At 43.0% G+C, this 26,960-nt stretch overlaps 1 protein-coding gene across 4 annotated transcripts in view; it reads right to left on the reverse strand.

Annotated features, from left to right (window-relative positions):
- Positions 1-26,960, reverse strand: part of DNM3 (dynamin 3) — a 188,852-nt gene that overhangs the window by 10,912 nt on the left and 150,980 nt on the right. For 3 of the 4 annotated variants that reach the window (XM_023554244.2, XM_023554243.2, XM_023554242.2), the window contains exons 4-5: positions 23,292-23,518; positions 22,428-22,664 (exon numbers count right to left, since the gene is read on the reverse strand). In XM_023554244.2, coding sequence (XP_023410012.1) covers positions 22,428-22,664; positions 23,292-23,518 — 464 coding nt within the window. Of the gene's footprint in view, positions 1-17,269; positions 17,641-22,427; positions 22,665-23,291; positions 23,519-26,960 lie in introns of those variants that run through there. The other variant, XM_023554245.2, reaches the window with a different exon arrangement.

The following is a 26,960-nucleotide window of genomic DNA, read 5'->3' on the forward strand; positions in this document are numbered from 1 at the left end:
AATTTAATGCTCTGTACAAACCCTGGTGGCGTAGTGGTTAAGTGCTATAGCTGCTAACCAAAGGGTCGGCAGTTCGAATCTGCCAGGCGCTCCTTGGAAACTCTATGGGGCAGTTCTACTCTGTCCTATAGGGTCACTATGAGTCGGAATCCACTCGAGGGCACTGGGTTTGGTTTGGTTTGGTTTTATTTGTTGTTGTTAGGTGCCATCAAGTTGGTTCCAACTCATAGCGACCCTATGTACAAATGAGTGAAACACTGCCCAGTCCTGCGCCGTTCTCACAATCATTGCTATGCTTGAGCACATCATTGCAGCCACTGTGTCAGTCCATCTAGTTAAAGGTCATCTTCTTTTTCGTTGACCCTCTACTTTTGTCAAGCATGAAGTTCTCCTCCAGAGACTGGCCCCTCCTGATAACAAGTCCAAAGTAGAATGTTTTTACCTTCCTCGCTTCCAAGGAACACTCTGGGGTTACTTCTTCCAAGATAGACTTGTTCGTTCTTCTGGCAGTCCATGGTATCTTCATTATTCATTGCCAATACCATAATTCAAAGGCATCGATTCTTCTTAGGTCTTCCGTATTCATTGTCCAGATTTTGCATGCATATAAGGTGACTGAAAATACCATGGTTTGGGTCAGGAGCACCTTAGTCCTCAAAGTAACATCTTTGCTCTTCAACACTTTAAAGAGGTCTTTTGCAGCAGATTTGCCCAAATGCAATACTTTGATTTCTTGACTGTTCTTCCATGGGTGTTGATTGTAGATCTAAGTAATATGAAATCCTTGACAATGTCAATATTTTCTCCATTTATCATGATGTTGCATATTGGTCCAGTTGTGAGGATTTTTATTTTCTTTATGTTGAGGTGTAATGCGTACTGAAGTCTGTAGTCTTTGATCTTCATCAGTAAGTGCTTCAAGTCCTCTTCACTTTCAGCAAGCAAGATTATGTCATCTGCATATCACAGGTTATAAATGAGTCTTCCTCCAATCCTGATTGATGCCTTGCTCTTCTTCATATAATCCAACTTCTCAGATTATTTGCTCAGCATACAGATTGAATAAATATGGTGAAAGGATATAACCCTGACACACACCTTTCCTGATTTTAAACTACGCAGTATCCCCTTGTTCTGTTTGAGCGACTGCCTCTTGGTCTATGTATGGCTTCATTAAAGAAGCAGGTACTCGATTTTTAAAAGTGTAATTAGAGATATAGGCATGACAGCAGAATTAGACCAATCACTTTTTTAGTGATTGGACCAATCACTACTAGTGATTAATTTGAGTAGACAAATAAGTCCTCTTCCTACAGAAAGGAACCTGACCAACTGAAGTGTTCCGGCAATTTCACAATGGGGAAAACACTCTCTGATTTCCTTCTTACTACTGCACAAAGCCTCCTGCCCTTTCACTGGCGTATTGTTCATTTTCTTTTAAAATGACCATATTTATTTAACTCATGTCCTGAATCTTGAATCTACATCATTTTCTCCTTTGATGTAAAGTTTCTAGAGGCCAAAGGTCATGTCAATTTAACTCCTTCCATCCAGTGTTTAGTATGTTGCTATGTGCAATTACCTTCTCAGTGTCCTTTTGTTCACCTGCTGGATCTATTGTTCATCCTTTAAGACTCACCTTTGTGATGCCTTCTCAGAACCCACCTCCGTCTTCTGATACAGTTGCTTCCATAGCATCTCGTTGTATTTCTATTAGTAATTATCACACTGAATTCTAATTAGGTTTTTGTGTTTCTCTTCATTGATCAGAAACGGCCTTTCATCTTAAACTCACCTTTAATTCCAACGGAGTCTAGCTCAGTGCTTGTCATTCATCATTGAATGTTCGAAAAATAAATGAATTAGTAAAAGTTACTTTACTCCTTGGAAGTAAGAAATCATTTATGAATGCTTGTGATATCTATCCATCTTTCCATGATACAAGGGCATTTGTCAATAAATCACTGCCGTGGCAACAAGGCCTGTAGGATTCAGACCCTTGGAAACTCCACCTATAAAGTATTTGACTGCTTCACTTTTTAGTAGGTGTTTGGATTATTATTATGATGATGATGGTGATCATATACTAAATTATAGATTCTCTGCCCACAGGGAGTTTGCCAAATAATCATGTATTCTTAGCAATTAAACAATTATGGGAGGGAGGGAGGGTGACCAGAATCTGAACTTGAAGGAGAGAAACTCTACCAGGAAGTTCAATAATGAGACTTAATTAGGGGATTTTATTTGAAAAAAGTAAACCTTAAGCTACAGATTTAGTGACAGGCAGGGTACAGCAAGGCGTGGTGCCTTGGGAAGTGTTTTATGCCCAGGTGACAGCTTGGACTGAGGGCTGCAGCCAAGAGAGAAAGGAATGTAAACCGGGTACCCTTCTGATCCTTCTGGTCTTGGTTTAAATGTCACTCCTCAGTCTGTCCTAACCATCCCATAATTTTCCACCTCCCCGTCCATGACCACTTCTTGCTATTTGTATATTTCACAGCACATACTCCTATTTGGAGTTATTTACTTACTAGGTTATTGTCTCCGTCCCCTCCCCACAACAGACTGTGAATTCCTGGAGAGCAGAGACCACGTGCTTTCGATTTATCACATGTATCCAGCATTTAGTGTAATGTGATTAGAAGGCAGTAAATAAATACTTATTGAGTAATGATCAAACAAATGAATGCTTGAAAAGTGCCTAAACAAAGGTGTTTAACCAGGTTAGAGTCTAGCCCAGGTCAGGGCAAGCAGGTCTAATGAGGCCAGAAATACAACACTTTTGAGGCATCTGTCAGAGGCTTATATTTGATGGCAGCAGCATGCTTATATAGAGAGAGTCCTGGACCAGAAGTCAAAAGATGTGGATTCTAGCTCCAACAATCATTAATCCACTCAATTCCTCCAAGCTTCAGTTTCCTCATCTCTGCTACAGGGAACTCAGGCGAGATGACCTGTGTGGTGCCTTCTGGTTACGTGCCTCATGCATTACTTATCCAGCATCTACTGCGTGGACTGCAGCATGCTGCATGATTGCAGAGAACTGGATTCAATTCAGAGTGGAGGAGGAGTGCAAGAGGACAAAGATGTAAACTATTACATACCATAAAGCCAAAAAATTTCCATAAAGCACCCTGTTTTAAGTGGAAAACTTAAATTCCATAACTCGGACTCTGCAAATATATTCTGAGAAGTTTGAGAACGTAGTAATGTGGTCAAAACCAAAACAGGAGAAAATATGATTTTAACTGCTGCGTATAAAACCTGGAAGTCATTAGAGGATGCAGGATATAACAAGAGGTGACAGACTCTGAAAAGTAAGTGATGAGATCTGAAGGGAAGAGGCCAATGGTGAGGACAGAGAACAGGAAGATTTAAATACTCTGATGGGTGCAGGAAGTTTCATAAATCTCCTCCCCAAACCTTGGTCCCTGCTGATGGGACAAGGGGGCAAGAATAGGCAACTGCAGAAAGAAGGCAAAGGCAGAAGACCAGAACTAAGTTCCTGCTATACACCAGGCTTTTGTTTGTCTTGCTCACCAGAGTAGCCCAGAACTTAGCATGATCTCTGGATCAGAGTGCTTTTTTATTTATCAGATAAATAAGTTTGGAGAAACTATTCATTTTGTCTTTAAGGGTGTCCCTAGGGCCTTGCATTGAATAGGCACTGTGTACCTGTTTGGTGAATTAATGACCTAAGAATAAAAGACAGCATTTCCATCATCTTCTCTCAAAATAATTATGACATATTTAAAATATTTCCAGTTTCAGGTTAAAGTAAACGATATATGTAGTTGCTTCATAATTAAAAATCCTAAAATAGTTCAGGCCATAAGAACCTCCCACCCTCCTACAAGAAATGAGTATTATTTTCTTTCTAAAACAATAAAAATCCCAGCAATCTATATATACAATGCTATCAGAAAGCGATTCAAGAGGAACACTAAGTTGTTCAGGGTGAATTTTCTTAATAAGCAATGCTAAGGCATGTACCAACTTCAACACCAGAAAAGCATTTAAGGTTTACCGGTGAGGTTCGTTTCATTGGTCCAGTTCCCAACCATTCAAAGGGTTTCCAAAGACATTGATTTCATGAGAGTGTTTTGAGCAAGGCAAAGTTGTTTGTTTTGTACCAGATTTCCCTCAGCTATGTTGTTTAGTGATGGGCTTCATTAAGTAACCCGCTATACTGAAATGGACCATCTTGCTTTACTTCAGTGTTTATTGAAACCCTGTGTGGTGTGTGGGCGGTTTATGGCTAAGACAGAAGAGCCATGCTTCTGCTTCCAAATCAAAGGGAACAATGTAAGACTCGAAGTTGTATTTGTAGCTTCAGGGATGGCCCGTTTACAGTATTTTAGACAATGACAAGTTTTGTAAGACAGGCAAATGCTCATGCAGGGTGGGTGGCATTGTGGGGGAGAAGCTGGTTTCACTGATAAGAGAGAAAAATGCATTATTTGTTGCCTCATCTTATTCTCTTCTAAAAATGGAAGAATTAAAATTTTATCTGCTCTTCTTTGGATCAGCTGGCTCTGAGTGTTCACCCTGGGAGGCTGTTCTTAACAGGGGCCAGGGAAGACCCGAATGGGGCAAACTGCTTTGGGGCATCGGCGGGCGGTGTATGCGGTGAGGTGGGAACTGCCTCTCCTCTAGCTTCTTGCTTCTGGTTAGTGGAACACCAATGACTGAAATGGCCTGGTCTTTCAGCCCCTGCCTTCGTTCCCCCTCAGGATGGGAAGTGGGGATTATCTGACTGCAAAAGTGTGAGCCAGCCTGGGCTATGAGCTCAGTCTCCTTCCTTCCCTGTGCTTACACCAAGATCCGGTGACCCCCAGCTCTGGGCCCTTTCAGTTAGGCGGTCCCGTTGGCATGTCCTGAGGCGGTGATTCTCACACTGGAGGGAGCACTGGAATCCTCTGGAGGGCTTGTTAAACACGGATTGCAGAGCCCCACACACAGCATTTCGAATGGGTTGGTACGTTTCTAAAAAGTTCTTAGGCGATGATGATGTTGCTGGTCCTGGGATTGGGCTTTGAGAACCACTGCTCTGAAGCATAATAAATGATTTTTGACCTGACTTTATTAGCACGTCAGTTCATTTGACAGATAAAGTAAGAGCAAAAAGAGAAAAAGTGCTGAGAAAAGTCCTAGGAAGGAAGAAGAAATGGTTGTCAAAATAGTTTGATGTCTTTGGGAGTTAGACTTACACACTGGTCGAATCAGTTTGGGCTTGTTGTAGAGAGCGAGGCCTGATACTAGAGCGGTCTTCTTATATTAGTTATTACTGACAAGCACTTGCTCGAGGATGCTTTTGTTTGCTTATGAAAATGGAAGGAAGTATAGAAAATGAGTATCTTTAAACCTCCATCCCAAATTCTCATATTTAGAAAGAGTAGGACTGAAGTCCAACCTAAAAGTTAACCAAATAAAAAGGAAAATGCTTAAAAGCTATATACAAAGATTGGCATTTCTAGCAGAGGTAACTGCCCTGGGGGGAAGTTATTTGCATAAAAATGACATAGAAGAGTCTCCTTTCATACCACCAAAAAAACCAAACCCACTGCCCTGGAGTGGATTCCGACTCATAGCGACCCTATAGGACAGAGTATCCATGGAGCGCCTGTCGGATTCAAACTGCTGACCTTTTGGTTAGCAGCCGTAGCACTTAACCACTATACCACCAGGGTTTCCTTTCGTACCACAGCTCAAACACAGTAAAACCTGCAGAAGCCAGAACCTGGGTAAGGTGGAAACCTATCAGAGAAGAAAAATTCAAATATTTTCCACTAAATAGAGAGCAAGAGAAAAGTGGTGTCTGCACCCTGCCAAAGGCGGAAAACTTGTGAGACCTGGAAAAGCAAGGCAGTCCTGTTGAGTTCTGGCTCTCACAGGTTTCACTGTATAACTCTCAAAAATTCAATTTATACATAACTCCATCTAGGAACGTGGAGAGTTATAGACCCCAGGTTTCTAAGGGTGACTAGAATCTGATATCAACTTGCCCAACTTTTTTACTTTATTGATGAACTAGGTCCAAAAAAATGAAGGGTTTCATCTGCTGGTACCTCCTTTCTTTTGGCTATATCTGACAAATTTCTTAGAAAACAAAAGAAAATGAAAACTGCTGAGTTTTCTGGAATTGCAAAGAATACTTCCCAAAAGGGACTCTGCAGAACCACTTGTCTCTGGAGCTGCTCCAGGCAAACATGGTTCTGGAGGCATCAGCTTGGGTAGGGTGTACCATACTGCATCTCCACCCTAGGAACTCAAATGCCTTGCTTCTCCATGACCTTCTTTAATCCTTGCATCATTTTTCAAGGTCTGAGGCATGCATATCTTATCATCTGAACTACATTATGAACTTCCTGTGAACAGAGATTACTCCTTGTACTTCTGTTATAGATTGAATTATGTCCCCTAAAAATATGTGTTCTAAATCTTAATCTCTATGCCTATAGTTATAATCCTATTTGGAGATGGGTTGTCTTTGTTATGTTAATGAGGAAGGATTAATGTAGGGTTTCTCTTGAGTCAATCTCTTTTGAGATATAAAAGAGATTAAACAAGAGAGCAGAGCAGAGATAGGAGAAGAGAGATGCCAAGCCACACGAAGAGCACCCAGGAGCAAAAGCTAAGGACCTTCCTCCAGAGCCCACAGAGACAGAAAGCCTTCTGCTAAAGCTAGTACCCTGAATTTGGACTTCTAGTCTCCTAAACTGTGAGAAAATACATTTCTGTTTGTTAAAGCCATCCACTTGTGGTATTTCTGTTATAGCAACACTAGGTGACTAAGACAATGTATTGCTGTCCCAACACCAAGAGAGGGGAGTGTCCCAACTAGTACTTCGGTAAGTAGGAATCAGTGGATTGACTCAGAGTGCCCTTCTAGGTGGAATGGAAAGGCAGCTCCTTCTGATCCAGGACCTTTCCTTCCTCTTGTGAACGTCTGCCCTGAGAGAACAGATTGTGGGACACGGTATTATACATTTCAACACTGTGTTTGTGGCTTGCTTCTTATTTTGAGTATCCATTCGATAAGCAGATTTTGGATAACTAGAAGGTATGAGGCTAACTTGAGAAAAATCCTTTAACAGTCATGACTTTGTCCACATGGAAGATATTTTCTAATTTCTCGTCAAAAATACTATACGATGCTATCCAGCATATTTTGGCCTTTTCAGCTTTAGGAAAAGTGAGCCAATATTGTCCAAGAACAGTTTACAGTAAATGTTGGAAAGAACATAGGACTTGGAGTCATTTAAAAGGTTTAAGGAATTCTCTAATGTGATTCTTGTTGTATATTAGAGCCAACATTTCTTTCCCCTGTGAAAATGAACCCATAATTTTATAATCTATGTCACTGGGAAAGTATGAATCAATTCATGAAATCTGATATACGAACATAAGAAGAAAAAGAGTCCCCAATTTTTATCTGTGATACACACAAACATATAATATCCTGTATAAACTAGCCTCTGAGATAAATGGTAATATAATCTACTTTGTCACACTTTCTTTACGTTGTCTTAAATATCTAACTTGGATTTTACCCAAAGGGATGGTACAGACGTGCCCACTTCCGTGGTTGCGGCAAAAAGGGAGTTTAAAGGATGATTTATTTGCCCTGATGAACTCTGCTCGGTTTACAGTCTGCAAGAAGTTTATGACAGCATTCACCCTGGCAAGGTTTTCAATAGAACAGAACAAGAGAAGGGGTGTTTGTGTTTTAAGTGGCTCTTAAAATACACTAAACATTGGACTAATTCATAAGCTAATTTTGATTAAGCATTGCAAGCACCTCATTTTGTATCCTTTCATCCCCTCAGTAAGCCCGGCTTATGTGCCAGGCACTGTATCAAGAGTCAGGATGCAGAAAGGAAGACAGTCCCTCACTGCTCCTAAGGAGTTTCTAGTCTAGCTGGGGAGAGAGGCAAGCAAACAAAGACAGGAAGAAGAGGAGTGCTGTGACAGGACTGTGCTCAAGGGCTTTTGGGGACACCTGACCTGGAGGTGGAAGGAGGCTGGGGGATTAGAAGGACTTCCAGAAAGGTTGCGGGGACTGGCACTTCAGGAACAGGAAATAGTATGTGCAAAGGAAAGAAAGCTAGAAAAGGTACTGTCTGTTTGAGAAACCAAGTGTCGTTCTTTATCACAAGCACCAAAACTACTTGTTTGCCCCAAACCTTAATTTATAAACTGGATATCTTAGAGGATTTTTGTCTGTATTAAATTTGATGTCTGAAAAGCATTACTTTTCAGATTAATTTTGTAATATTTTGGCCCCTGCACTCTGTCATTAACAACGGGTAAGATGGGGAGAGGAACCAACTAAAAGAGACACACAGAAGCAGAAGGTAAGAGGAATACAGTGTTGACAAAACTACACACAGAGAAAGGAGGTGATATTTTAAAAAAGACTTACAAGCACATGGCTACTGAACAAAGCTAGGCAGTCCTTTCTAATGATTCCTCCCTCCCTCCTCCTCCTCCTTCCTTCCCTCCTTCCTCCCTCTTTCCCCTCCTTCCTTCCTCCTCCCTCCGTCTCTTCCTCCTTCCTTCTTCCCTCTCTCCCTCCCTCCTTTCCTCTCCCCTCCTTGCTCCTTCCCTCCTCCTTCCTTTCTCCCTCCTCCCTCCCTCTTTCTCTTCCTCCCTCCTTTGTCCCTCTCTCCCTCCCTTCCCTCTCTCTGCTCCCTCCTCCTTCCATCCTTCCCTCCCTTCCTCCTCCCTCCTTCCATCCTTCCCTCCCTCCCTCCTTCCATCCTTCCCTCCCTCCCTCCTTCCATCCTTCCCTCCCTCTCTCCCTCCCCCTCCTCCTTCCCTCCTTCTTTCTTCCTACCCTCCCTTCTTCCTCCCTCCCTCCGACCCTCTCTCCCTTCCTGTTTGGGAAATTCCCAAGGTGACCTCCAAGAGCTTACATTCTGTAGAAACTTCACCTATCTGTTGATGGTGGATGAAGTAAAACGATTTGTGACCCTCTTCTATGCTTCTGGCCTCTTCTTTCTCTGTTTCCCCTCACTCCCACCCCAGGCACAGGGGAGATGGGGAGGCAGACTGCTGCCAGCTGGGCCAAGCAGGAGAGGAAATGGAAAAAAGAGAGGGTGGGAAGGAGGTGCTGAGAACTAGCTGCCAACCAGAGTGAGAGGCAAACTCATACCCTAAGGTGTACATTCCTTTGTCATCATAAAGTCAAGGAGAAGAAGAAACAGAATCAAGGATAGGGAGGGAAAAGGCAAGACTTCGAATCTGCGTATAAAACTGTAAAATTCATTTCTGCTTTGGGAAGATGGAAAGGCTTTTATACCCCTTTTTGAGAGAGCAAGAACTTTTCAGGCATGGGTAGTGACCAGGATGTGGGTATATATTTACCTCAGAGAGGGGAAATAGGAAATTAGAAACACTGATAAAAAAAAGTTTACTGTCCATTTCTTTTTAAAACAAAAAGTGATCATGAGGAGTTTGACTTAGAGAGGACCTGTGTTGTACCCACACCTCATTTCTGCCTGTTCATGATACCTGCTGAATTAAGAGGCCAGTTTAAAAAGCACCACCTGGTATCTTTCTGGTCACTTCTATCAGTCCAACTGGTAAAATGGAGACAAAGAGTTACTGTTTCCTAATTATGATCCCAGTGATTTAAAAAAAATTTCAGCAGGGGGAGCTCTAACATGTCTTAGCGCTCAAATGTCAAAAACAAAGTTTCAAAGCAAACGGAGAAATACAAACAGAGAAAAACAAACAAGAGAGGCAGTGTGCTCTGCAAGCTGCCCTGTCAGTGAGCAGATGTTTGACCAAGTCCAATTAAACGCTTCGTGCAAAGCCAAGTGATGGTACTGGTGGAGGGGGCAGGGTCCACGTTTTCTCCCTCCTGCCATCTCCTGGTTCGGAGGCATTAAACTGGGCCCAGATTTGTGGTGTCAGCTCTTAAAAAGGGGAGGAAAAGGCTGATTTATAGGCAAGTCGAGAAGTTATTCTTTCCCTCTTAAAGTGTGATAGTGTTTTCGAATGAATCTTTGACTGCGTTTTAAAAGTGAATTTTCACTGTTGGCTGAAGGCACTCGGGAATTCCTATGGTTCACTCTCCCTTACTCCGTGGCTTGTCGGGACTCTTAAAAAAATTTTTGTATGTATTAGATATTTCTATGCTATTTTTCTGACGTACCATTCAAAATGTATTGTTAAGGAAAGATTTAGATTACAAAACAAGATTTAATAATAGGCCAGTTTTCTAAAAACACGCACAAAGATTTTTCCAAAACAGTATGTAAGGGAATAGACAACAACAACAAAAAAAAGACTGGAATAATAGAAACCAAATATAAACAGAAATTATTTCTGGGTGGTAGAATTTGGGGTGGATTGTATTTCTTCTTCATGCTTTTCTCTGTTTTATTAAAATTTTTCATAATGAACAATTGCTATACTTTCGAATCGACACAAATAACAAATATTATTACATAAAAGAGAGTTTGTTACTCCAAATGAAACGGGACTCCTCAGGTTCTGAAAAAGAGGACTGTGTAGCACACATTTAAACCCTACTTTAAGGCCATGTCCCTCCTTTACATTCTTATACTTAAGCATAGGATTTTAAGTGGCCAATAATTCATTTGGAGAATAAAAATATAGATTTGGAGGGCATAGTTTCATCTATGAAGAATAAGAACTTATATTGGGTGAAAATATATCAGAGTCCACCTACTTCTTAAATTGTCAAGGAAAACCCTAAATGTCTGAGTTTCAACAAAGGACTGTAAGAATGGGGCCACGTTGTTCTGTGACTGCCTTGTGTGATTTTGGGGGTGGCTGATGAGGCATTTCATCCTGGTAAGGACAAATTTGTACCACTGTGAAGTCATGATATCACCCCTTCCCTTAAACTTGCCCGTGGTCTCTTGGTTCCCCTCTCACTTCTTGGGTGACTACTGTGCCATTTCCTTTGCTGATTCCCCTCCCTTCTCCTACTCATCCCCCCTCCCCAGCCCCAGAGGAAATATTCTGTAGGCTCCTGGCCTGGGTCCTCTTTCCTCTTTCTCTGCTTTCTTCAGAAAAGCATCTTCTCCCTGGGCTTCAATTATCACCTTCCTGCAGAAAACTCCCAAATGTGCATTCTTAGTGGTATTGTCTCACCAGAACCACACATTGACATTGGCCCAACAATACCTCAAAGTTCAGATACCTAAAACTGAACCCATGAAATCCCTCTCCTTGACTAATTTTGTTCCTTCTTTGATGTCCCAATTTCCCATAATCAACTCCTTCCCTGTGGCTCAGTTCTTCTACGGTCTTTGCCTCGTCTCTCCCAGTAAGTTACAGAGTCATTCTCCCTCCGCCATCATTCTCCCATCCATCCCTGCTCCCTTTGTCTGTTCAGGCCTCAGATGACTGCAGTGGCCCTGAAGCCCCCCAGTTCTACAGCCCATCACAGCTACCAGGTGACTGCTCTGAAGAGAAGCCATAACCACGTCACTCACCCTCTCATAAACAGCCTGCGATTTCTGACGGCTTGCTGATTTAATTCCAAGCTGGCAGCCTTACTTCTAATATCCTCTAGGCCCAATCTTTCTTTACAGATTTCTGCCTATCTACTTATTTGTACCTTATTCAGACAAATGAAAAAACTCCGCTATAATATGAATGAACACCACACTTCATGCACTGCTCCCTCTGCCTGGAGCATTATTTTCAATTCCACTGTTACCTCTAAACCGCCCCCCCCCCCGACACCTTTTTATTTTTCCTCTGAATTTTGTTTATTTCGTTGCTGTTGGGCATATACACACAAAGTGTACACCAATTCAACAGTTTCTACATGTACAACGTAGTGACATTGATTACAGCTTTCAAGTTGGGCACCCATTCTCACCCTCCTCCCTCATTAACATAAACCACTGCCCCCTAAGGTTCCTATCTCATCTTTCGAGTTGCTGTTGTCACTTTGATCCCACATGGATAGTTCTTAGAACATAATGGGGACTCTTTTTTAAAATGAGAGAAAATGCTGGGTTTGTAAAAATTGGTGCTAAAAGGGTAAGGAATCACATCTCTCCTGGGCCATATAAAGAGTCTGCAGAAAGAGTTGGAGCTTTCTAACATGCACACACCAACCGGGACACAAAGAATTCACTCAGGAAAACACCGAGGCTTATATGAGTTTAACAGTCACCGGAGCTTTAGGGCAAGGCTTCCATCCTGGACGGCGCTGTGGGGGTGGAACCCACGATGATCAAAATTACTTAACCTGAAGGAAATTTTCAACCAACTCCTTTTAATCTCTCGCCAGTAAGAAGTCAAACTTTTTGTTTTACACCTTAATGGTATGCCCACATTTAAAATTTTTATACAAGCTCCTACAGAAACTTTAACTAGACCAATTCAGACCAAAAGTCACTAAATAAAGCTAGTCTAGACGGAAAAATCTATGAAAACCATATGTCTTCTAGGCATCCGTCTTACAAAAACTGCCATCATCCGGGAGAAATAGGCTACAAAATATGCTCTCAGGAAAACACTGCCGTAGGACCAGAGGAGCCTGTGCTTAAAAGACGGCTGGATTCAGGGAAAGTACACCCGAAACGTTCATAAATGAACGGCCTCCATTCCCACTTACGTCTAACCAGTAACAAACAACACTGAAAGACCAGGCAGAGGCAGATACCATCTATATTTTGATTATTCTAGAAGGGATCAAGAAAGTTTACAGTTTTGTCCCTCCACACTCCTAGAGAACACTAGGCCAAGGGATCCCAAGGCAGCTGAGTTCTCATCCTCAAAGAACTGTTTGGAATAGCGATGTCCATGGGTGATGCTAAAGAACCGGAACATTTTCTTCTGATCATGACTTCATCCTGCTGGCCTGCCAAGCACCGTGAGAAGGCAGGTGTCTGACATAAGTAATTAAAGGTGTAGGGCCCCGCTGAGAGACAAGGGGAGTCACAGGGACGGGGGTACGGAGCGGGGGTGCGGTGAGAAAGCCGTGAGGGGGGGATTTCTAAAAGTTTGCTTTTCTAACGGAACATTACTTGCTGAGCCTTCGCTATTACACCTACACATTTTCACATGGCAAAATGCACTTGCATTTAATAAGTGATCTGAAACTCATAGAAAAAATTAGAATTGCAAACTTTAATGATAAAAAAATAACATTTTAACTGAAAACTATGAACAATCTGCGGAGACTAGGAAAGTATTTCTAAATTGCACAGATTCTGTGTGACCCTCAAATATATTTTGCTGAAAGTTCTTGCTCTTCAGGGAGGGGGCTTTGGAACACTACTGTAGCCATGGTTATTGGCATGACCGCCCTGTGCATTGTTCGGTCACCTAGGGGCCTGAGTGAACAATATATATTAAACAGCCACATGGTGAGAAAGGGCCTGGGTTGGAGGAGTTGGGGACAGAAAAACGAAGGAAATCTATAAGACGTAATCAATCATACATCAACTTTTTAAGGAAAGACGAGAACCAATATTTCAACATATTTACTCAAAGGTAATTTTTTTTTTTAATGTGCTTTAAGATGAGTTTTCGATACACCATATAGTTTCCAAGTATTGAGGTGGCGATGAGGTGACGTGGAGTGTTTGAACATGAAAACAAATCAGGCCACCGTATCAACAGCCGTCATTACAGATTCATAAATGGAACTGTGGTGCATTTAAGTAAATTCATCAAAGCCTATTGATGGATGAATCAGGGGGATATTTCTGGTCCACTAATTTTAGTCCTGAGTACCTGGATGCTACTGTTATTAGAGCTAAGACTACAAGTTTGCTTTAACTCAAATGACATGCAGAACATGGGTTTTATTCTGACTTTAGATCTAGGTGTGTGGAGGGAGGTTACTGCAGTGGGTTTTCCAGTTAGTACATACACTGACATTTCCTTAATTTTCCACCCCAAGAGGCAATAATTAAGGTAGAATTTGCCTCATGTGAAGTTTTATTCTTTTAGTTATTAAAATATTTTCCAACACTACTGACAACCAAAAAGGAATTCTAGTTGTTTTAAAAATAAGCAGATGGTGCCATGAGTTTTTGTAGCTTTTCCTCCATGAATGGTGGTCTTGCGGTGCAGACTTACTTGGCGAAGGCCCTTGAGCACAATCCTAAGAGTAGATTTCCTTGAGGGAAAAATTTCATTCACTCTTAAAATTGGCTTTGAGAATAATCCTAATATAAACTTAAAAAAATACACATGGTACTGACTCTGAGTTTCAACATGATTTCAAAAATCGTTTTCTTCTCCTGCTTTCCTAAGAGGTCTCAGTGTACATGAAGGAGGATGTGTACTTATCTTTTGAGATAAACAACATACCTCAAATGAGTGTTACTGATTTAAGTAAACAGGCTGAAAATACATTTAGTTGATGATGCCTCATGAAAATCTGAAACCAAATACAGGTGGTATTCACACGGTGTGAGGCAACTGGGCTACTGGATTATAAAATAAGGTCTTTTCCATTGATAATAGCCCAGATCCTATGCAAAGCCACCTAGGGTCTCCTTGCACTGCCTCACCTCTGCTTAGTTTTCAAAACCGCCAGAGATGCTTGGGGATGCTGGTGTGATGGTCTGTCTCGGTGGTGGTGATTCAGGTCTTTAACTTAATCTCCCTTTAAGTTGGTTCACAGCCCTTGTAACTTGCCATTATCCCTTCCGCCAAAAAGAGGGTAAGACACGGAGCTTATTTCTAAATTTCATATTATTCTGGGTTCCCCTAAGATCAGCAAGAAGAGTATTTACACTGTCTCTTATTTTTCAGCATTGAACTCCCAGTGGGGAAAAATGTTCGACTTCAGGAAGATTTAGAATTCTCTGAGTAACTGCCTTGCCACAGATTATGAGTAATTAAGAATTTTACCACAATTCTGACTCATAGCAACCCTGCAGGACAGAGTAGAACTGCCCCACAGGGTTTCCTAGGCTGCAATCTTTATGGAAGCAGACTGCCACATCTTTCTCTCTCAGTGGCTGGTGGGTTCGAACCACAGATCTTTCGGTTAGCAGCTGAGCACTTAACCACTGTGCCACCAGGGCTGCTTGACTGGAAAATAGGAGTGGACATTTGCTAGTGCCGATGGGAATAGTTCCAAAATCATTCAAGAAATTAGGGCACTTGCTAACTGTGGGTTTAGACTCTGGCCTGTGTAGAGAGTTGCCATGTGACCTGGACTTCATCTAAACACTAATACTGTGGCCACAACATGCATGTGGATTCACCAGAAGAGAAGGGAAGAAATGCAGTTTATTTCTCAATTTCATATTAATCTCGCACATTCCCGGGGTTCCCACAAGATCAGCAAGAATATTGACACCTTGTCCTATTTTTCAGTGTTTAAAACGACTCCTCACGCGGACAATGCTGACTTCGTGAAGCCTGAGAACCCTCTGTTTCTGAGTAATGGCCTTGCCACTGATTATGAGTAATTAGGAATTTTGCTACAATCCTGACTCACGCCTGCACATTCTCCCTTCCAACACTGCCCCCACCCCGCTTTCTAAAACCTTGGCCAGAACCTAAAGTGTCATATGCTTTTGGAAACAATGTTTGGTAAGCCAGATGGATTTCATCTGGCAACTGAAGGGTGTAAATATGTGTTTAGAGGCAGAGGCTCCCCTGACAATGCTTACAGTATGTTGGCACGAATAAGCTAAAGGACTTCAGTGTCGGGCGTTTCAGAATTCTACATCTGAGCAGCAATGCAGTTACGATAAGCAGACAAAAGCCACCAAACCCTCAGCTAAATCCTTAACTCCTTTCTCTCATTGCCCGAGATAAGCATTTAAGGCACGCCCTGAGTGAAAGATGCAATATTTACATTTTCTTTGTGAAGGTCCTGGCTGTCATAGGCTAAAGCCTTAAGCGTGACTTAACTTTTGCTTCTCATCTTTCCTGTAACTGATAAGTCAGAGGGAAAGGAGGACACTCCGGCAGCCCATTCTTGCATTTGGTGCCTGGACGAGATCTAGAGGTGACCGAGCCCTGACTCAGGGTGTGCCCTGACCCATCACCTGACGGTAACCGTCTACACGTGAAGTCTTTGCTCACAGTGAGGGACCACAGGGGGCGGTGATGAAATCCAAGTGCTAGCCTGTGTGTGTCTACAGAGCTGTCTGCTTACAATGGGGAGAATTTTTTTTCTTGTCTTTGAGCTGACACCAACTTTTATATAGGAACGTTCAGCAGATTCCAGCTGGTGACAATTTGCTGCTGGATGGCCACAGGAAGAATAATAACCGTTTGTGCCTTTTTCACTGGCCAGCGGCCCCCCTGCCAGACTCCCGTCTCGGCTCTCTATTGCTCAGGTGAAGCCCAGGGCAGGGCTGGGTACCCCGAAACTTGAAGCGGCTTTCCCTTCGACAGCAGAAATGCAGAGCCCCAAAGAGAACAACGACCCAGCTATTTGATATTATTTGTCACGGGACATGGATGCAGTTGTACTTGGTTAGCCGAAGGCCGGCTTCCACGGGGCTAAAGCGGAGCCTGTTACGTTTACTGCTGCCGGCCGGCCGTCTGCATTTACGTTGCTCCCATCTTGCCTGACCTGGACCCCCCCACCCTTCCCTTTTTTCTTTTCCATCCGACATTGGATGTTTGGCAAAGTCAGGGATACACAGAAACCTGAAAGACAATCTGAAGTCTACCTGATGCGTCTGCAAAGCTCCCGGATTGATTCTGACCTTAGGAACGCTGGCAGTTCTGTTCCCAGGCCTCGCCTAAACAAACTGCCAGTCATTCTCTACTGTGGGAGGGTGGGGATGTTTGTGTCAAGTAGGCTCCAGCTTGCTAGACCCAAGGAGGAAACCACCAAACTAATTTTACTTTCACTTAAACCAGATTGAAACCAAGACCCGAAGAATGAGAAACTTTGACGTTAACCACGGATTCACCTCAGTGAAATACTACGTTACAACCAGAACCATAATGGAGTTCTAATGAGGCTTTTGATGGGATATTTAACTGAGGGGCTTAAGTTCAACTGGACACTTTCTTTAGTAAACAGCATGTGACTGAATTTCTGTTTTCCTTGAAGTACATTAAGCGTCATGACAGCTCATTTTAAACCTGCAACAAACTGTTAACTGCATCTGGGGTCTCAGTCACAAATTCTGTCACACACTAGCCTGGTGAAGCGCTGAAAATATCAAGAATCAGAAAGAAAATCCTCAATTTGTTTTGATTCTTGGCAATTATACTCTTAAAAATCTTTGCTTGACTTTGAAATCCAGTTGCTAAAAAAAAAAAAAAAAAAATTCCCTGAATATCAGAATACCTAATTACAAATTTATTTGTTCTTGAAAGGGGGAGGATAGCTAGTGGAATAGAAAGCTCAAGGCTGAGAGCAGAAATTACAAGAAGAATTCATCAGTGGTCCAAGCGACACTCAGTGTCTAAAAGAAGTCACAATCTGAGAGAGCTGCGGGAGGGAGGGAGCCAGGGAGCGTCCAGCGCGTGGCCGAGGGGCGGCAGACGCAGGCTGGTCACAGCAGTTGCTTAATCGTCCATACACCCTTAGCCCACGGCTTCAAGGCTCTGCAGCTTCATCCTTCATGGCACCAAACCTTGATGTTAGGGATGCAATGACACACTCATAACAACCGTGGGTTTGTCCTTACTCAAAATTTGGGGGACTGGCTGGAAAGAAACAAAACAAGGAGACCTTATCCCTAAGTGAAAGGAATTCTGTACTCATTGTAAATGACATCAACACAGAATTTAAGTAAAAGAGATAAAACATTGCAGGCCATCAAGCTCAAACACTTAAGACAGGATTAAAGTAAATTATAAGGAGAACCAAGTGGTTTTATCTCTGAAAAGAGAGAGAGAGAGAAAAAAAAAAGGGTGCGTTAATTGTCTCTTTACATAGAGGGGCTTATATGTGTTTGGGGGTGGTTGATTTCAGAAGAAATGACTGAGAATGTGGGATTGGGGTAAGACGCTCGTGTAACGTCATGGAAACCGCGTGAGCCAGGCTGGGCCCAGGTAGGAGGCCCTGGGATGGTCCTGACGCTGATGGGGCTGTGCAGGTAGAACAGGGCATCAGGCTTACCACATGGCTCCCCAGAGACTTGGGATGAAGCTCTTCTCAGTTTCCACCCTGTGTTTCTGCCATCTAGATGAGCTCGAGTAGAGGTCAAACCCCTTGGTGATTTTTTGCCATTTTTTAAAATGACATCATCAGACTTGGTGGACAAGGGTGGTTAAAAGAAAGTTGTTCCATTTTTCAATTTTTTTTTGGTCATGTGGGTTGAATTGAAGGTTGAGTGATGAGGTAAATGAAGTCTGCGTTTCCTTGGACAGAGACCCTTCCTCCCACCCTTGTCCCCTTTTGACCGTTGCAAAACAGCTTAGTCCGAGGAATGGGGAGAAGAGAAGACAAATGAGTGAAATAATGCCAGAGTCAGTTGTGGCCAGGAAAAACACACTCTGAATCAGTTAATTTGTTCTGTTAATGTCAAAGGATGTGATCCCCACTTAACTAGTTTTAAGAAGCTGTAACCAAAAATAACTACCTCAGCCCTCAAGTTAGTGTCTGGTGAAGATTTGGATCTTCAGTTAAGAGAACAGGGGCTCTAAGGAGGCAGTGGTGTCTAGGCTTATCTTCCTAAGCTAGTACACGGCTGGCTGGGATTTTCAAACAACAGAGTTTTAGCCCCTCCAGAGAAGTTGGGTGGGGATGAGTGGGAAGGGGGCAAACCAAACATTCTGGCAATAGAAAGTGTCCCACAAATCACAGATCTGTGCACACTTTCTAATGACAGAAGGATCCATAGTGGTAAGGAATGGATAGAGAGGCCCCCCTAGTTCAGGTGGAACTATTAAAACAGGCACGTAGGCTGCAATATTCCCAGCTCCCTCACTGAAGGGCTCGGTGCAGGTAAACCAGGACAGCCTGAGCAGCTGAGAAAAGCTGGGCCCAAGGTGACTCCACCTCCTCCTCCCTCTTCCTCTCCCTTTACACTGAAGTGGAAGGAAAGAGTAATAACGACACTCGTGGTTTCTGTACAACTCTAAGTGCTTTGGTTACCTTTGAATAGAGTTAAAATGAAAGTACGTATGCTCTTAAAAGTCAAGACCACAGCTTGCTAACAGAGCCGTGAGTTATCCACTAGAAAGCCATGCACAGGCACGTGCTGAATGGCAGACCTCTTTGCCGCTAGAAGTTCAGTTATTGCCTTTGTAATATTAAAGCCCAACAGGGAGCTGGCAGGACACTGTTTGTGCTGTCTTGTCACGTTACGAGTTCCTGGTTTCAGATAAGAGAGGAGAAAGGGCCCTTAAGAAAGCAAAGAACTTGGGGGGAAAAAAATCAAACTTCCTTCTTGGAAAGCTAAGGGTTGTTTTCCTGGAGATGATGGATAATGGCATTTCAACTGTTTCGGTTTTTAATGGAGAAAACGGAGGCCAATCACGGGGGGGAAAAGGGACGATATAAATAAATAGAACAAGGTAACGTTTCAGCAAGAACTTCCCTCAGCTTCTTTCTTTCTCTTTTACTTTCCTTCGTTTCCTCTCTCTCTTTTTGAAATCTTAAACCCCATTTCTGGCTTGCATTTGGTAGGATTCCTGCTCTGGCTTTTATTAAAAACAGACTTTGTGTGGTGAGAAGTCTCCATCTGAAGCTGGGCTTTAATGGGCATAAGGACCCTGACAGTCTTTCTCGCTCTCGCAGGTGACCCTGCTTGGAGGGGTTCCCCTCCCCGGAGGGGTTCCCCTCCCCACGTGCTGAACTGGCACTTAAACTGAAGGCTCAGCACAAAACCACCAACTTTCCTCTTTTACTCCCTTTTCAATTTTACATTTGGGACTCTTTGCAGGGCTAGATCAAGTTAACTCCGACTCTAACAAGAATATTCTAGAATCTTTGAATAATGCGACCATTGTGCTGTAAGTTCCCCAGTGCCGGCAGGTTAACCGGTGGCTCCGCTTTCCAGCTCTGCTGCCAGTGGCCCAGTCAGCTGCCCAGCACAGGCTACCATTTCCCACCTGGCTCCTTCTGCCTGCGAGCTCAGAAATACCAACAGCGACTCCAGCACGCTTAACAAATCAGTTTAGCATTCAAAAGATGATATTTTTTGAAGGGCTTCTGGCAAGCTGGCTTATCTGAAACTAAGAGGTAAAGCAGCCAAGCGAGCAGACAAGACATGCACGTTCATTCCCGAGGACAGGCACCACCAGGTTGCTCTGGTTCCTTCTGACAGCGAAACAGACAAAATAGCCCACTTCAAGGCTCCTGGACCGACTCCGCCTCCCCACTCCCAACCCTACCCCTCCTCCCCGTCGCCTCCATGCCTTCCTGGCACAATGGCAGACACCTTCCCAGTCAATCTGAGGTTTTCTAAACCAATACATTTGAGCTCGCTTATAGCGGGGCTCACTGATGAAATCGCGTGCGTTTTTCCCAAGTGAGTAAAGTGCTTTTGAATAGTACAGTACAGTGGCTCTCGGGGAGGAGGGTGATTTTGCCCCTCCTGGGGATACTTGTCAAAGCCTGGAGTCGTTTTTCCGTTGTCACAACTGCGCCTACTGACATCTAATGGGTAGAGGCCAGGGATGCTGCTCAACTTCCTACAATGCACAGAACAGCCACCCACAACAGAATTATCTGGTCCCAAGTGTCAGTATTGCCAAGGCTGAGAAATCCTGGTGTAGTGGTTAGGAGCCTGGGCTGTGGAGTCAGCCTGCTGGGGATTCCATCCCACCTCCACTATCGACTGGCCGAGCAGTCTGGGGCAAGTTGCTTAGCCTCGGCACCTCATCCGTAAAATAGATCTATCTTGTTGGGCTGTTGTGGGCATTAAATAAACAATGTCTGTGTAGCGCTCTGAGGACATCGCCCAGCACAACAGCAAGAGCACAATATGTGCTGGCTATTGTCACTATTAGTACTAGATGTTTAGCTCAGTTCCAAATATGTTATAGGCCAAACCTATTAAGTTTAGGGGAAAAAATAGGTATAAGTAGGATTGAGAGGGCATATCTCCTCTTTAATGAGGACCAAAACGATAACACTTAGTAACAATCACGTGCTTTACAGCTTATTAGACTCCTTCTCATGTGATCTGGACAGCAGCCTTGTTGTTGACTTCTCCCCATTTCAGAGATGTGGAACTCCCAGCTCAGAGCTGAAAGAGATGCCCGAGGCCCAGCTCAGAGCTGAAAGAGATGCCCGAGGCCTTCGGCACTCAAGCTCTCCTGATTCCCAACCTCCTGCTATTCCCAATACGCCACCCTCTGTTTACTAGTTTAGGATCCCCTTCCTGCTCTTCAGACACCCCACAACCTGAAGATCAGAATGAAAATATAAGCACCTTCATGGGTGGGTGGGCACATTCAAAGCCCCAGTCACTTCCGTTTTCACAGTACAGATACAGCAGGGTTTCCTTCGTGGAGCATGAGAATAGTTTTATTCTCTGAATTGATTTTTTAAATAATTAACTTTTTGTATGTGCTCATTTTCTTTCCTTTTTAAATTTGGAAAAAAAAAATTTAATGCCTTCTAACTTAAGAATCTACAGGGTTTACACATTGTATATATTTTGACTGTAAATGTATGAAGATGAGAATCTAGTAAGTTGCATTTACTTATTAGCTGTTTTGTTTCACATTTAGGCCTGAAGAGCTGCTTATAATTGTGTCCAAATGTGTCACTGAAATGCAGGATGTTCTGTTTCCTACACACAGCTGGTCATCACACACAGCAATCATTATGTCTAATGTTAAATTCTGCATGCATAGTTTTTTTTGTTTGTTTTTGAACAATTGCAGATTAAACAGCCAGATTTTACTCCAGCTACATTAAGGTTTAGGAAACGCTGGTGGCGTAGTGGTTAAGAGCTACAGGGGCTAACTAAAAGGTCGACAGTTCGAATCCACCAGAACTCCTTAAAAACCCTATGGGGCAGTTCTACTCTGTCCTTTAGGGTTGCTGTGAGCTGGAATCGACTTGACGGCAACAGTTTTTTTTTTTTTTTTTATATTAAACTTGACAATATTGGGCTTAAGAACCATAGTTCAGAGGGCAGATGGGTAATACTCCTTGAAGTCAGTGGTTTTCTATTATTCCTTTGGTAAGACAGAAGGCCCACGACACTGAGCAGATGTCACACCACAGCCCAGCCACAGCTCCTTTGTTTCAAAGCCCTCAGTTAAGTCCTATAAATGCCATTCATTTGGACCCAGTTTTCTTTTGTTCCATCTTGTATGTGCCAGTTGATAAATGAGAGGCTTTACTGACCACATATTGGTCTTTAAATGGTACAACAGGCTTAGCAACTTCCCCATGATCCCCCTCTAGGGCGAATATTGCAAACACACCTAATAACATTTTCGCAGTTTTCTTTTTCAAATCCGTTTTGTCTGTCCCACTACAAGAAGAGAACCATAGAGCCTCCCTGCCATTGTTTTGCTCCACTCCTTACCTTGGAACACTGGGAGGGGCCCTCGTGGGCCGAGATGGGACTTGCGGGGGGGCTCCAAATGAGTCAGCGCTGTTGGGAAAAGGAGGTAATGGGCCTGGACGGAATGGGACTGGGGGGGCCCCAGCGTGTGGGCCTGGAGAGGGAATGGCAGGAGCTGGTCCTCGGCTGGATGTGGGCCTCGTGGGGGGAGCACTTAGTGTTGGCCTCCTTTGGGTTGTAGGGCTTGGAGGGGGTGACCTGAGGAAAAAGACAGACAGCAATTTGCCCACTCCTGCTTCATGTCTGAATTCATCTGAAAAAATATTTTATAACTTCCTAATTGTAAAAATTACTATTTTTTTTTTTTTAACTGAGTAATTCAGATACAGGCTGCCAAAGTCAACAGGTACGAAAGAGTAAAGGGTGGAAAGTAAGTTCCCTCACCCACCTTTCGTTCTGCGAAGATGACCACCGTGGCAGTTTCTGTGTGTCCTTTTAACTGTGCTCTACTATGTACAGATGTATATTTTCTCTCTACATATAAATTCCTTTTTCTTGGTACATAAATGGCAGCATATTATACACACTACTCTACAACTTACTTTTTTAAAAAAAAAAAAACTTCACATGAACTCGACTATCTTTTCATTTCAGTATTTACAGAACCACCTTTTTCTTTTTAACGGCTGCATGATATTCCATTGCAAGGATATACTGTGCTTATTTTTAAACAGAGTTATGATAATCTGGCCCTCTCATTCCTAAATTTAAACATCTCTCTTTCCTTCTTTTCTTTAGGTTCCTACTAGTTTGAGAAATCTCTCTTAGAAAAGGATATTGGATAAGTTCAGTGGGATTCCGGCGAGGTGGGGAGCACCTTCCTACCTGCGAGAGTGCTGTATCCAGGAGTCGTCCACTGGAGGCGGCGCAGGGGTGGACACGGTGGCAGTGCTGACGTCACCAATGATCACTAGCGCTTCTTTCAGCGCCTGGTACATTCGCAGCATCTCATCCCGGCGCTGGGCCTGCTCAGCAGACTCTTCCATCAGGGTGTTTTGGTCCTCTGAAGAATATAACTGTGCTAGGAGCTCTGAATTGATGAAATCTTTAACCTGTCAGATCACCACAGAAAAATAAAAGCGGGAATGAATGAGTGACTCAATGGTCTAAAGGTGGCTGAGATTTTCAGAGGCTGTGGACAAAGTCCACAAATGTCCACTCTGGCAAGAGGAAGCATTGTGCATCTGGTTATTCTTATTTGCTTCATTATCATCCCCATCCTTAGTACTGGTGCCAGTAAAAGGTTTTCCTCTTGTCTGCAGGTGTTGAAAAGAATAACCGAGATTAGCTGAGGAAAGGGCCAAACCCTGCCGTCACCAGGACAGGGCTTGCTGGCTGTGCAGGCGTTCCAGTGATGCTGTCTGAGGCCGCTTGGCTTATAGGAGAAAGTACTGGGAGGCAAGCAACAGCATTTTGAACAGGAAATAAAGACAGAAAAAAAAAATCTGTGTAATAACTTAAATTTTCCAAGCCTTGCATTCCCAGCCCTTTACCTAGCTTTTACCAAAGTCACTGGCCTATTGTTAAGACCCCAGGTTTCAGTGTTGTCTCAAAAGTGGAATTAGGACCAAGAGTGATTTCACAGTTAACAGACACATAAAAACAAAGTGTGAGCAATACGTGTGAGTCTCAGGAGAGGGACTTTTGTGGCAGAATAAGCACAGAAAGGATGGTTACGTTGTTGTATAGCTGTGAGAAGGTCAGCACCAATCACCGTGTCTCTTCCAATCTAAGACACCATGGATTTTAAGTTACGTGATTTAATTCTCCCCATATACCTAGAAAACAAATTTTTTTCAATTTTATGGATGAAGAAACTGAAGGTCAGAGAGCTTGAGTGGCTTCCCCAAAATGACAGGGCATTCAGCTGGATCCCAAATCTTCCGACTTGAGGTCTAGTGCTCCTTCCACCACCCCACTGTGACTGAGTGCTTAAAAAGACGACTTGCCTGTGTGAACACCATTATTTTAGAGTGGTGTAGCGAGTAAGCCTACAAAAACAAGCCAATTTTGATTTTTCACTTTCTCTGTTAAATGAGAAAATTAACACTTATCCAGGGTCACTGGGTATCTGTAAGAAAGGCTAAACCCAAACCCAAAACCAAACCAGTTTCCATCAAGACGACCCCTCCTCACGGCGACCCCACGTGTGCAGGGTAGAACTGTGCTCCGTAGGGTTTTCACGGCTGTGACCTTTCGGAAGCGGATTGCCGGGACTTTCTTCTAAGGTGCCCTGGCTTGGTTTGAACTGTCAATCTTGTGGTTAGAAGGCAAATATATTTGCTACCATTCAGACAAACAACAGAACATCTGTCAGGTGCTCAAAATTCCTGGGCTGTAGTTCAGTTTGTAACTCAGAGATGACCAGAGTCTAAAACATCCAAAAACCAAACCAAATCTACTGCAGCCAAGTCGATTCCAACTTGTAGCGACCCTACAGGACAAAGCAGAACTGTCCCAGAGGGTCTCCAGGGCTATCAATCTTTATGGAAGCCGACTGCCACACATTTCTCCTGTGGAGCGGCTGTTGGGTTTGAATTACCAACCTTTTGGTTAGCAGCTGAGCACTTTAATGACTGCGCCACCAGGGCTCCTATCTAAAACATACACCGTCATTTTTTAAAATATATTTGAATTAAAAAAATTTTATTGTGCTTTTTTTTTTTTTAGGTGAAAGTTTACAGAGCAAATTATTTTCTCATTCAAAAATTTATACACAAATTGTTCAGTGGCATTGGTTGCAATCCCTGCAATGGAGCACTCTCCCCCTTTTACCCCAGGTTCCCCGTTTCCATTCGTCAAGTTTTCCTGTCCCTTCCTGCCCTCTCGTCTTTGCTTTTGGGCAGATATTGCCCATTTTGTTTTTTATAGCGGATTGATCTAAGAAGCACGTTCCTCATCTGTATTAATTTATTTTATAGCCCTGTCTGATCTTTGGCTGAAAGGTGAACTTCAGGAGTGGCTTCAGTTCTGAGTTAGGAGTGCGTCTGGGGGCCGTAGTCTCAGGGTTCCCCCAGTCTCTGTCTGATCAGTAAGTCTGATTTGTTTTTGTGAATTTGAATTTTATTCTACATTTTTCTCCTGCTCTGTCCAAGACCCTTTATTGTGATCCCTGTTACAGTGGTTGGTGGTGGTAGCCAGGCACTACCTAGTTCTTCTGGGCTCAGGCTGGTGGAGGCTGTGGTTCATGTCATTCATTAGTCCTTTGGACTAATATTTTCCTTGTGTCTTTGGTTTTCTTCATTCTCCTTTGGGATGGCACCAATAGCCGTATCTCAGATGGCTGCTCACAAGCTTTTAAGACCTCAGACAAACTCATCAAGATAGGATAGAGATTATTTCTTTATGAACTATGTTATCCCAATTGACCTAGATGTCCCTCAAGAGCATCGTCCCCCAGCCCTCAGCTCCAGAAACTTGGTCCTTCCTGGTGTTTGGATGTGTCTAGGGAGCTTCTAGGACTGTGCTCCCTTTGTGCTCTAGTATATACATGAGTATACATGCTGTACATACAACTATGTGTGTGTAAAAAATCTACAGCCTAACCTATATAAGCACATGGGTATACTCCTGTACGTCCTCCTACCCCTGTTCAGCATACATATCTGCTTGTAAGTTACTGTTTGTTTTTACTGTTGCTGTAGTATTGTATATGCTACAGTATTTACTGTGGTTCTCTCTTTTTTTTTTCCTTGTGTTCCTCAAAGTGTCTTCCTTTGCCTTGGTCAAGTTGTGCTGACTTCCCCTATATTGTATATTGTACTTCCCTTCACCAAAGTTAACACTTGTCTACTATCTAGTTACTGATTCCCTCCAATCCCTTGTAACCTCAAAGGTTGCTTTCTTCTGTGTGAAACCTTTTCTTGACTTTTTATAATAGCGGTCTCATACAATATTTGCCCTTTCGTGATTGACTTATTTCATTCAGCATAATGTCCTCCAGATTCATCCATGTTGTGAGATGTTTCACAACGGTTCTTCACCCTTGCGCATAATATTCCTTTGTGTGTTATGTACCATAATTTGTTTATGCATTCATCTGTTGATGGGCACTTAGGTTGTTTCCATCTTTTTATTGTTGTGAATAGTGCTGCAGTGAACATGGATGTGCATAGGATGTGACGACTCTTATTGCTCCGGGATATGATTCTAGGAGTGGGATTACGGGCTTATACGGTATTTCTACCTCCAGCTTTCTAAGGAAGCACTGTATCGTTTTCCGTAGTGATTGTACCATTTTACACTCCCACCAGCAGTGCAGAAGAGTTTCCAGCTCCCTGCAGCCTTGCCAGCATTTACTGTTTTCTGAATTTTTGATCAGTGCCCTTCTTGCAAATTGTTCATTATTTTTTAAAAGTATCAAAACATGTAAATAATTCTATAAATTAAAAAATTCAAATCAACCACAGCTTCATTGTGGTGAAATGAAAACTGTTCCCTGAGCCTTTTCTTAAACCAAGAGTGATTCAAACATGGATGTAATCTAATATACAA

The sequence above is a fragment of the Loxodonta africana genome, chromosome 3, assembly GCF_030014295.1.
Source record: "Loxodonta africana isolate mLoxAfr1 chromosome 3, mLoxAfr1.hap2, whole genome shotgun sequence".
In the NCBI taxonomy this organism is placed as follows: Eukaryota; Metazoa; Chordata; class Mammalia; order Proboscidea; family Elephantidae; genus Loxodonta; species Loxodonta africana.